Source organism: Halichondria panicea, chromosome 14, assembly GCF_963675165.1.
Source record: "Halichondria panicea chromosome 14, odHalPani1.1, whole genome shotgun sequence".
NCBI lineage: Eukaryota > Metazoa > Porifera > Demospongiae > Suberitida > Halichondriidae > Halichondria > Halichondria panicea.
The window spans coordinates 4,261,821-4,272,296 of NC_087390.1; the positions used below are offsets into that span (position 1 = coordinate 4,261,821).

At 39.4% G+C, this 10,476-nt stretch overlaps 1 protein-coding gene across 1 annotated transcript; it reads right to left on the bottom strand.

Moving 5' to 3' along the window:
• Window positions 1-5,442: 5,442 nt before the first annotated feature.
• Window positions 5,443-6,980, bottom strand: LOC135347777 (transmembrane protein 45B-like). The gene is made up of 2 exons (XM_064545823.1): window positions 6,793-6,980; window positions 5,443-6,513 (listed from the first exon to the last, which is right to left on the bottom strand). The coding sequence occupies exon 2, from the start codon at window positions 6,511-6,513 to the stop codon at window positions 5,518-5,520; it is 996 nt and encodes a 331-aa protein (XP_064401893.1). The 5' UTR covers window positions 6,793-6,980; the 3' UTR covers window positions 5,443-5,517.
• Window positions 6,981-10,476: the final 3,496 nt, after the last annotated feature.

A 10,476-nucleotide genomic window follows, 5' to 3' on the forward strand; every position in this document is an offset into this window, starting at 1 on the left:
CATTTGTTTGTTTTCCATTAATAACACATTTTAAAAGCCAGATATGTATTCGTGAATATCAAACCAGCTTGTATCAGTAACTGTTGTAATTTTATCAATGCAGTCAAGATGAGATGTTTAAGGGTAGTAAGTATTAGTACGTTGCTAGTGTCTATTCTACTCACTCAAGTTCCCACCGCTGAACAAATATCGATTTACTGTGTTGTTGCGAGTGCGAATGAAACATCACAGTGTCCCTCTAACGCTGTCCAAAATAGTACACTAGAATCTCTCGTGTTAAATGGAGCATTCAACAACTCTAATTCTACATTTGCGTTTGTCGAAGGACTACACGATTTGGGAATATTGTTAGCCGTTAACAATTCAATTGGCTTATCTCTCCAAGGACTCGGTAAAAATACAACTGTTCAGTGTAAAAATAGGTGGAACACCAGTATCTCCTTCAGAAACACCTCTCAGCTACTTATAGGGAATCTCAAATTTCTCAACTGCTTGTCTGGTGTGCTAATTCCTTGTATTAGCAGTCGCGATAGAAATGTGCTCGTATTATCTGGCATAACGTTCCAAGGAGGACAAAATCTCACTATAGCTGATGTACACTTTGTCAATGGAGCTTTTTTCATAAACAACACTGTAGGACACATTCTAGTCGCCAATGTACATGTGAATTCTAGTCTCTATCAAAAATATTCTTTGTGGGAAAACGAGAGTATAGGAGGGTCATACTTAAATTTTTCAGCATGTGATGAAAGTGGAGCTTCTGATGTCAAATACCAGCTATTATTTTACAAATAGTGAAGAAGTGTCTGTTCCTTTTAACCAGTCTAGTCCAAGGGGTTTTGAAGGAGTTCAAGCTGTGACATTGATACTGTATTGCACAAATGTTGAGGTGAACCTGACAAGATCCAGTTTCTCTGGATTCAAAGGACGAGGCAATGGAGCTGGCATGGCGTTAACACTCCTAAACAAAATGCACGTGTATAAACATTCAATTGTAGTTCGGCACTGTCGGTTTGAGGAAGGTTTCGCCAGATCAGGTGGCGGAGTTTTCATTTTTCTGGTACAGACGTTACAAGATCAGCCATTGAACTACGCTAATGGAGCCAAGAATCATAGCTTAATTTCATTTTATGATAGCAATTTCACAAACAATTCAGCCAACTATTCGGGGGCTGCAGCTCAAATAATGATGAGAGATTCTAACACCTTACAGTCAGTGATAAATATCTCATTCACCAAGTGTAATTTTCATGGAAACAAACTGTGTTTGGTGGGACATGGAGGTATTGCGTTCAATGTATTTAAGTATCATTCATTGAAGTACCAACACCTCACATCACCACAGTATAAGACTACTGTAACGAACAGTTCCTTTCAATCAAATTATGTTCAAGGCAGAAAAAAATGCGGTGGCAATAATGGAGTGATTTCAATTGTAGATACACAGTTTTTCATGCTAGTGGACACAGAAATATCTTTCAATAACTGTACCGCAGTCTTAGCTGTTGGCAGCAACATATTGTTAGCGGGCAATGTGATTGTCTCAAATAATACCGGTTACAGTGGAGGTGGATTTTTGTTTTGTGATGAGTCTGCAATGTTCCTAATGCCATGTGCACAAGTTCTTATTGCTAACAATTCTGTTGCTAATGCAGGTGGTGGAATATATGTGGACAGCCTTTGTTTGCAAAATAAGCCCATGTGTTTCTTTCAATTAGGTTATGAAGTATATACAAAAACGTATCTCTCATGAAAACAATCACAGTAGAACTTGTGAACAATCATGCTGACAATTATGCCGGGCATAATATAATTATTTGGTGGTTTTGTGGATCGATGTTTTATGCTACAAACACCTGAGACTGATCATGCTATTGACAGTGGGGAAGATGTTTTCAAGCAAATTTTTATAGTTAATCGCACACTTCCATCATCAATAACATCGATTCCCTTAAAAATATGTTTCTGTCTTGAAAATGGGACTATTGATTACAACATTTCCCGTTACAACTATAGTCAACACATTTTTCCTGGTCAGCAAGTGAATGTAAGTGTTGTAATTGTTGGGCAAATGGATGGGCTTGTTCCCGGTTCTGTGAATGCTACTACAACGTACACATGATGTTATCCCTGCCTCGCAATATATACAAAAGGTTTCTCACACAAAATGCTCAACTCTAACTTACACCATGAATTCTCACAATGCCCATGAAGTTATAAATGTCAGTGTGCACTATGAAGGGGATGTCAGTGCATTTTTAAGGTATGATTTGCTTCCTGCTAGCCACATTCATGTGAATATCAAACGCTGCCCAATCGGATTTCAGATTAATCAAAGCAAGAACATCTGTGACTGTATTCAATTAAAGACGGTAGAACTTAGTTGTTACATTAAGAACATGACAATAATGAAATCGGACGGTTGGATTGGGTATGGAAAGGACCCATATATCACCATCATGTAAATCAAAGTTACATTGTTCATGGCAGGGTTTGTCCCCTCGATTACTGTTACAAACAAGCTAAAATCAATGCATCAAAAGAGCCTTTTGACCAGGATGCTCAGTGTCGCTTTAATAGAACCGGTATTCTCTGCGGATCATGTTCAGGCAATTTAAGTGCAATACTTGGTACATCAGACTGTTGGCAATGTTCGAATGTGTCCTTGACCTTTGTACTTCTCTTTGCATTGGCTGGTGTTCTGCTAATCGTTTTTTTGACTCTTTGCAACTTCACTGTTTCTGAGGGTATGATTGGAGGGCTCATTTTTTATTCGAATGTCGTTCAAACTGGAGCAACACAGTTTTTTCCTCCAGATGGGGTATGGATTGGCAATGTGTTGAGAATATTTATTTCCTGGGTCAGCTTAGATTTTGGTATACCTGCCTGTCTGTACCATGGAATGAGTGACATCTCAAAAGCATGGTTGCAGTTTGTTTTCCCATTGTACTTGTGGATGCTATCTAGTTTGATGGTTTTCCTGAGTAATAGATACATATCAGTCACTCGTTTGCTCGGTGGAAACTCAGTCAAAGTTCTTAGTACAGTAATTCTACTTTCCTTCACGAAACTATTCCGTGCTGTTACTGTTGCTGTGTCATCAGTTCTTATTACCGTAGATCTAAATGTGACAAGTTCAGATGAGAATGCTCGGCGCATGTGGCTAAAAAATCCTAATATTCTCTTCTTGCAGGGGAAGCATATTCCCCTTTTCGTTATTGGAGTAATTTTTGGTGTCGCATGTTCCTTGTTCTTGTTGTATCTTCTTTGCATTCAGTGTCTGCAACGTTTCTGTTGTGTACAACAATTTAAACCTTTTACAGACTGTTACATTGGGCCCAATACATCTCGTGCTCGATTTTGGACAGGCCTTCTTTTGTTAAGTCGTGTTATTTTGGTAGTTGCTGAATCAATAAATGACAGTAAGAAAACTGGCATGTATGTGACTTGGACAATTGGAGTTGCTGTTGCTCTTCTGTTCGTAGCACAGTCCATCCCCGGAGGTGTTTATTCAAAACACAAAAACAACATTATCGAGAGCTTTTTTCTACTGAATATAGTGTGTTTGTGAAAATAGCGGCAAAAGAGTATCAGTCTAGTTTCTATCCATATTACACTCTTCTTGTTTCTTGTGGAGCCACATTCATTGTTTTTCTTGGGTTATTACTCTACCACTTTTGGAGACAAGTACGAGAGACAAAATTTGGAGTAGCTGTCATTACATTAATGGAACCGTTATCAACTTGTTTGAAGCGTCGAGAGGAGACAAATGTGAACGCTATTCAACCTGTTGTTAGTTATACAGAAGATCGTGAGCCACTTTTGTCAACTTTGCATCCGTGAACTGAGTAGTTTTAGTTCTGTATTTCACTGTGCATGTAGATGTAGTCTGATGCCTTTTCTGGTAATTAGTAGTTGAACACCATATATTAAAATAGCTTTCAAGTTTGTTCAACGTATTACATACAAGTTCACGTACATCCCTTTTGCTTGATCATCATCTTCAACAATAAATTATTAAGTAAGTAAACGAGAATTTAGCGTTGTTAACGTTTCGCGTATATTCAATACGAAAGCAAAATTTGGGCCTGGGAACGAGAAGTATTAAATGTAGGAGTACAAGATTAGCCTTCAACACACCTGCAATTTGGCCATGGGACTTTCAGCTCAAGTCAAACCAGAGTAGCTCTGAATACTTTTTCATCAAAATTAATCGTCAATATACTGTACATTTTATGTCAGTCTCCCTGGCAATATCTCGTCTAATTGCATTTGATCGAAGTGCTGTGATGAGAGTGTGCAGACTAGGTCTCAGGGGTGGTTTGTTAGACCAGCACTCCAGCATTGCAGTGAGGCATTGATTCATATTTGACTGGGTGCTCACGCTCTATGTCCTTGGGGAAGGCAATTTAGCTGGTGTACGGAAAGACCTTTTTATATGCAATATTTATTCAACGTAGGTATATGTTTACGGTACATGTTTAATGCGAAAACCGTGAACATTTATACTCGCGAAATAATTATTATACCGGTATCTTATCATGTGTACCTTTAGAACACAGTGACACGACATTGTTTCTGTAGTCTGTGATTGTGTCTGTACCATGGACAAAGAGAGTCCACAAAAAACAATAAAACTATTGAAAGCACAGCGGGTGCTGATGCCTCAGTGGAGGTGCAGAAGCTACACACATAATCATTATCATGATGATGCATTATTAATTCCTGCATGCAAAACTCAAATAATGAACGACCATGACGATAGATGATGGCTGCATCATGTCAGCAGAGCCTTGCATGCAGCTCTCTTCTCACTCTCTTGCACCATACTGATAGATAGCACCTTACGTTATATAATATTTACTACTAGTCTACTCTTTTCTCATTGCTAATTAGCCTCGATCCCAGGCCGAGTTTTCGCTTTTATAACGGTTAGGCGAACAACTAGTTGTTCGCCTAACCGTTATAAAAGCGAAAACTCGGCCTGGGATCGAGGCTAATTGCTAATGTGCTCCCACTTCCTCCCTTTGTAATTGTTGTGCGAGCCTCTGGGGCCAGCCTAGTTGGGCGGAGCCCGACCCTCTCCCGTCAGGGACAGTCGGGCTCCGCCCAACTAGGGCCAGCCGGCCCCACTCCACGTAAGGGTTTTGTGTACCTTTTTGCCTCACTTCACTTTTAATACCTGTATTGCCAGTTGATGTTTTGCTTCTCGATCTGGTTAATTAAGCTACACTGTGAAGTCAATTTGTCTGTAACCAGTTGCTGCTAGCTAGGAGCTTGTCTCTAGCTGTCTAGAATCCCTCTACACCAAAAGGAGCTTATACACGGTAGATCTATATAGATCTACACATGCACGATCCATGATCTAGATCTATACACAAAAAAACTCATGTGCTTTTAAGTAGAGATCATTATACTCTCTACCCCAATAATATCAACATCTTAAAATTATATTTACACAGTAAAAATGCTGTGTGATATTATATACAAGCTAGAAAAATATCATGATCTAAATAATTAAGAGACAGTTTCAGTTACATGGACTTCCTCCATCTCAATAGCAACGTCCAATTTCTTTCCATCATCAACTGATATCAATCTCTCCTTTTCCTCTGAATCAAAGAAATCTTGCGAATGACTCAAACCCAAAGGTATTAAACGACGATCGATTCGGTTTCTTGCACAAGACACTATTCCAAACAGGACAAAAAAAAATACTGTTAGCAACAAAACGTGCCAAGTAAAGAGAGCATAAACAAGCATTGTGACCCGGTGAGCATGGGTACTTATTGTCTTCAAGAATACATTGCTTCCACTTTGAGGATAGAGTGAAACGCCCACTTGAATGAACCATGTCCCCTGAAGCATGATGCAAAAGGAAAGTCCGATGTTGACTAGAAAATGAGATGAATAGAACACTCTCAGAGCAGACACTATGACACAGGATAAGATTGCCAAATTCAGCAAGAAATGGAAGCTGGCGTTCATTGAGTCACCTTCACTTGTATGGGAGTAGAACAGCATCCACTCGACCCAGAATGCCATTGAAAACACAATCTGACTAGCTTGACGAGGCAATTTCAAGAAGAGAGATACAATGTCTACTATTCCTGACATCAAAAAGGCACCATACATGGTGATATGATGGAGCTTTGCCATATTGTTTAACTCTCCATTTGGCATTACAACATTATACACCACAGTCACAAGGTGTGACTTCCTATAATCCAAAAAACCTTCCACCATAATTCCGATTAAGGCAAAAAAAACTTTTAAGACGGGTTCTAATGGGGCTCGAGGGCAGCAAGGCAATGGAATCCATGACTTTCGAGCAAGTCTATGATCTCGCTTGTATTCTAAGAATGAAGATGTTGTATTATTCCCTTCTTTTTTGTTCTTTTTAGGATTTGAGACTTTTGACGTCAGCTGCATCCATATTGAGAGCAGAGTCCACAGCAGTCCCAAAAATAGAAAACAGACACCTGGCAGTACATGACCACCTAAAGTCCCCATCTGCGTGTGTGTGTTGACTCTGATCAGGTTTTTGTTTATATTTTATGAGTAAATTCTACATACGAACACACTACAAGCGTTAAGCATACAATATCAATGTCAGTACCGAAATTCAGTAAAGCAACACTGTGTTCTGCATGTGTATGTACACAAAACAGATGAATATTTAGAGTGTCGCCTTAAATCGAGGTCTTACGGTAGACTAGCTATTTTATTTATTTATCAGTGAGTACATAGACTATAAGATATGATATACTATAGTATACCCTGATTCCTCACCTCGTCACTTTCTTGGAGGTAGAGCTAGAGCTAGAGCTCTGTGGTGTGGGCCAGGGCTAGGGCTAGGGCCGGCTAGGGTAGACCAAGAATAGGTACCCGGTAGGTACAGGTACTAGACTCGCCAGCCAGCCCTTCCTGGGGGTAAGGGACTGGTGGATGCCTATCTGAGAGTACCTGAATCTGGTAATGACCAATCAGAGTGCAGTATCAATGTCATGTGACATTCTTACGCCCACAGTATGTACAGCGGTTTTCAGAGTTCTTGCATCTCCAATGTCTAGAGCGGAAGTCACTGGTCACATGATATTCCCAAACATTTAAGGTTGGACAACATCACGGGAGCACAAATATTGCTGAGTCAGGCAAGTTTTTTTATGCCTCGAGGCGTAGCCGCACGAGGGATACGGTAAAGCTGACTGTGTGTGTGTGTACGTGTGTCTGTGTGTCTGTTCCAGCTGTAACTGCTCAACGGTTGCAATGCGACGAAAACTAACAGCTTCTATAGGCTTCTAGCCACGTTCTCTTGGATTTTGATTCGTGGATTAACAAACTAAAGCTTCTTTCTCGAGTTATGGCTAGTTTGACTCACATTGAAGGCTGTTGCAGTCTCTTCAGAATCTTTCATAGCATCATCTGTCCGCACAAACTTTCTATTCAACATATGAGTTAGCCTTGCACTAAAGCGCTAGCTTTTTGTTAGCTACAAGACTCAGAAAATACCTGTTAAAACAGCTAGCTAGCAGTAGCCATTTGTGAAATTGATCTCTTTGGACACACCCTTTAATTATGCCTCGAGGCGTAGCCGCACGAGGGATACGGTAAAGCTGACTGTGTGTGTGTCTGTCTGTCTGTCTGTGTGTGTGTGTGTGTATTCCAGCTATAACTGCTCAACGGTTACAATGCGACGAAAACTAACAGCTTCTATAGGCTTCTAGCCACGTTCTCTTGGATTTTGATTCGTGGATTAGCAAACTAAAGCTTCTTTCTCGAGTTATGGCTAGTTTGACTCACATTGAAGGCTGTTGCAGTCTCTTCAGAATCTTTCATAGCATCATCTGTCCTCACAAACTTTCTATTCAACATATGAGTTAGCCTTGCACTAAAGCGCTAGCTTTTTGTTAGCTACAATACTCAGAAAATATCTGTTAAAACAGCTAGCTAGCAGTAGCCATTTGTGAAATTGATCTCTTTGGACACACCCTTTAATTATTCCTGTGGATGTAATGCGCATGCGCGCTCATTCCCCATGTGTGAGAAAATAATATCCAAGATCCAGATCCAGATCCTCCTGGCAGAATCATCTTTGTCTTGAGGGCCTGGTAAGCCACAAAACACTACCATATAACAATATAGATAACAATATGCATGTACACAGGTCTTTTCTTCTTAGATATTATATACACTGAACTACAGATCCTGGAAGAATCAATTTTCTTTTTTCTTGATGTCCTGGTAAGCCACATAATACAATAAATAACAACTTACAATAGATGCATGTAAATAAGTCTTTTCTTCTCAGTGACTTTATATAGATAAGCTAACTTTAATATAAAATTCATTATAGATAACACTCTAATACTTTTGAGCGAAAGCAAAAACATGGCGAGAGGCATTAGCACAGCGCCAGCTTGAACACTAGTTATTCCTATGGATGTAATGCGCATGCGCGCTCATTCCCCAGATCCAGATCCTCCTGGCAGAATCATATTTTTCTTGAGGGCCTGGTAAGCCACAAAACACTACTATAGATAACAATATGTATGTACACAAGTCTTTTCTTCTTAAATATTATAATTATACACTGCATGAACTACAGATCCAATTTTCTTCTTTCTTGAGGTCCTGGTATTAAAGCCACATAATACAACAATAGATGCATGTAATAAGTCTTTTCTTCTCAGTGACTTTATATAGATAAGCTAACTTTATGAAATAATTATGCACTTCCGCTTATAATTAATTGAAAACAAAATCTTCTTCTTTGTTGCTTCCTAGATCCTTGAGGTCCTGGTATAAGCAGCCACAAAACACAACAATGATACCATAATTATACAATTGCAAGTCAGTTTTAGACAGATTATTTTATACACTTTTTCCTCTTCTATACTTTCTCTTCTATACTTTTGAGCGAAAGCAAATCATGGCGAGAGGCATTAGCACAGCGCCAGCTTGAACACTAGTTACATGAGTTTTCAATATAAATTTTACAGACAAAGTTATTCGTTACTAGTTATTCAGAGAAGTCTGAAATAAGCGTGTAGCTTCTCAGTATTATATAAGGAACTGGTTGAAGTGACTGCCCCGGCCTGCCTACTCATTTTGTGTTGCTGCAAGCTCATGAGTCATATAGACAGTAGAATCTCTCTTAGCTCCAGACATCCAGTCCTGTGTTACTAATAGTAGCTCACAAAACTATTGGAAGTGCTTACAATCTCAAGGATAGCTAGCTTCAGCGGTGATGCCAAAGGCTTGCAAAGGCTATTTCCAAGGTTGATTTTCTCCTAAATCATGTATTGGAAAAAAATCGGTTTAGAATGAGGCTAGAAACTTCAATCTTGTTACGTAACGGTTCACGTGACAGGTACTTCCGCTCTAGACATTGCAAATGCAAGAACTCTGAAAACCGCTGTAGTTAGAACAGAGATTGAAGAGAAGGGGATATGAAACTAGATCACGTGAGCTTATGTGCTCAATGTAAAACAGAGTAAAAAGTTTAGGCACTCTGTGTTGCTATAAAAATGGCGGTTTAATTTGCAAATAAAACAAAACAGGCCCACGGGAAGCTGGATAACTCACTTGAAGTATTGTGATCATATAATTGACTAGCCACAGATTGTTTTAAAATATATTTGGTGGCAATAAAATCCAGAACGCCAGATTCCCTGGTTTATTGGCTATACTAGCCTTTGTGGGACTGTAGCAGAAAGCAAGTTGGTTTTCATAAGATGGTTCAGTGATGAGTTTTAATGTTAGCTATGTATTCTATGTACTTGTGCCTGTCTCAAAGGCTAGATCGCTCTGATGCTGAAAGTATAATCGATTTTTAGTGTACAATTTTGCAAAATTTTGCTCCAGGACAAGTACAAGGAGGTCAAAAAAGTTGAAGTGATCGAACAAGCTGTCTCTTGGCTCTTAGCTGAGGAGCTGTTACACTTCCCAAAGGTCCACTCTTGCATTTAATATCAACTTTGTTGTATATGTAGCAGCAAGTCTAGAGATACAGTCCCACAAAGTATTTTACATGATTTTACATAGAACTTGCAGTAAAGACAATGTGCCACGCCCATTTTGGGCAACACGGATTGTATGTACGTACACGTCATCAAGTTTCATATCCCTCTCTCTTCAATCTCTGGTTAGAATGCATGATAATAACTGATGGGCAAGACTGTGCTAGTGCAAGATTAAGCGACCAAGCAGAGCTTATCAATCAAGCTGCAATTGAGACAAATCCTCCAGTATGTAAATGATTTGCACCACTTGTCTTACATTGGAGAAAATCTTTTCCAGTCTGAAAGTATGTGGGGATGAAAAAGGCTTGACAGTAGCCTTCTACCACCAGTTCTCAATGTTTCTTGGTTTCTCTGCCACAAACTAAGCAAGGGGAGCTTATTTAATTTGTAATTGTGTAGCTGTTTGCAACCCACGCATATCAGACATTACAAACCACATGATGATGTCATA

Coding starts and splice junctions, on each gene's coding strand:
- LOC135347777 (XM_064545823.1), bottom strand. CDS start 6,513: ATGGGGACTTTAGGTGGTCATGTACTGCCAGGTGTCTGTTTTCTATTT.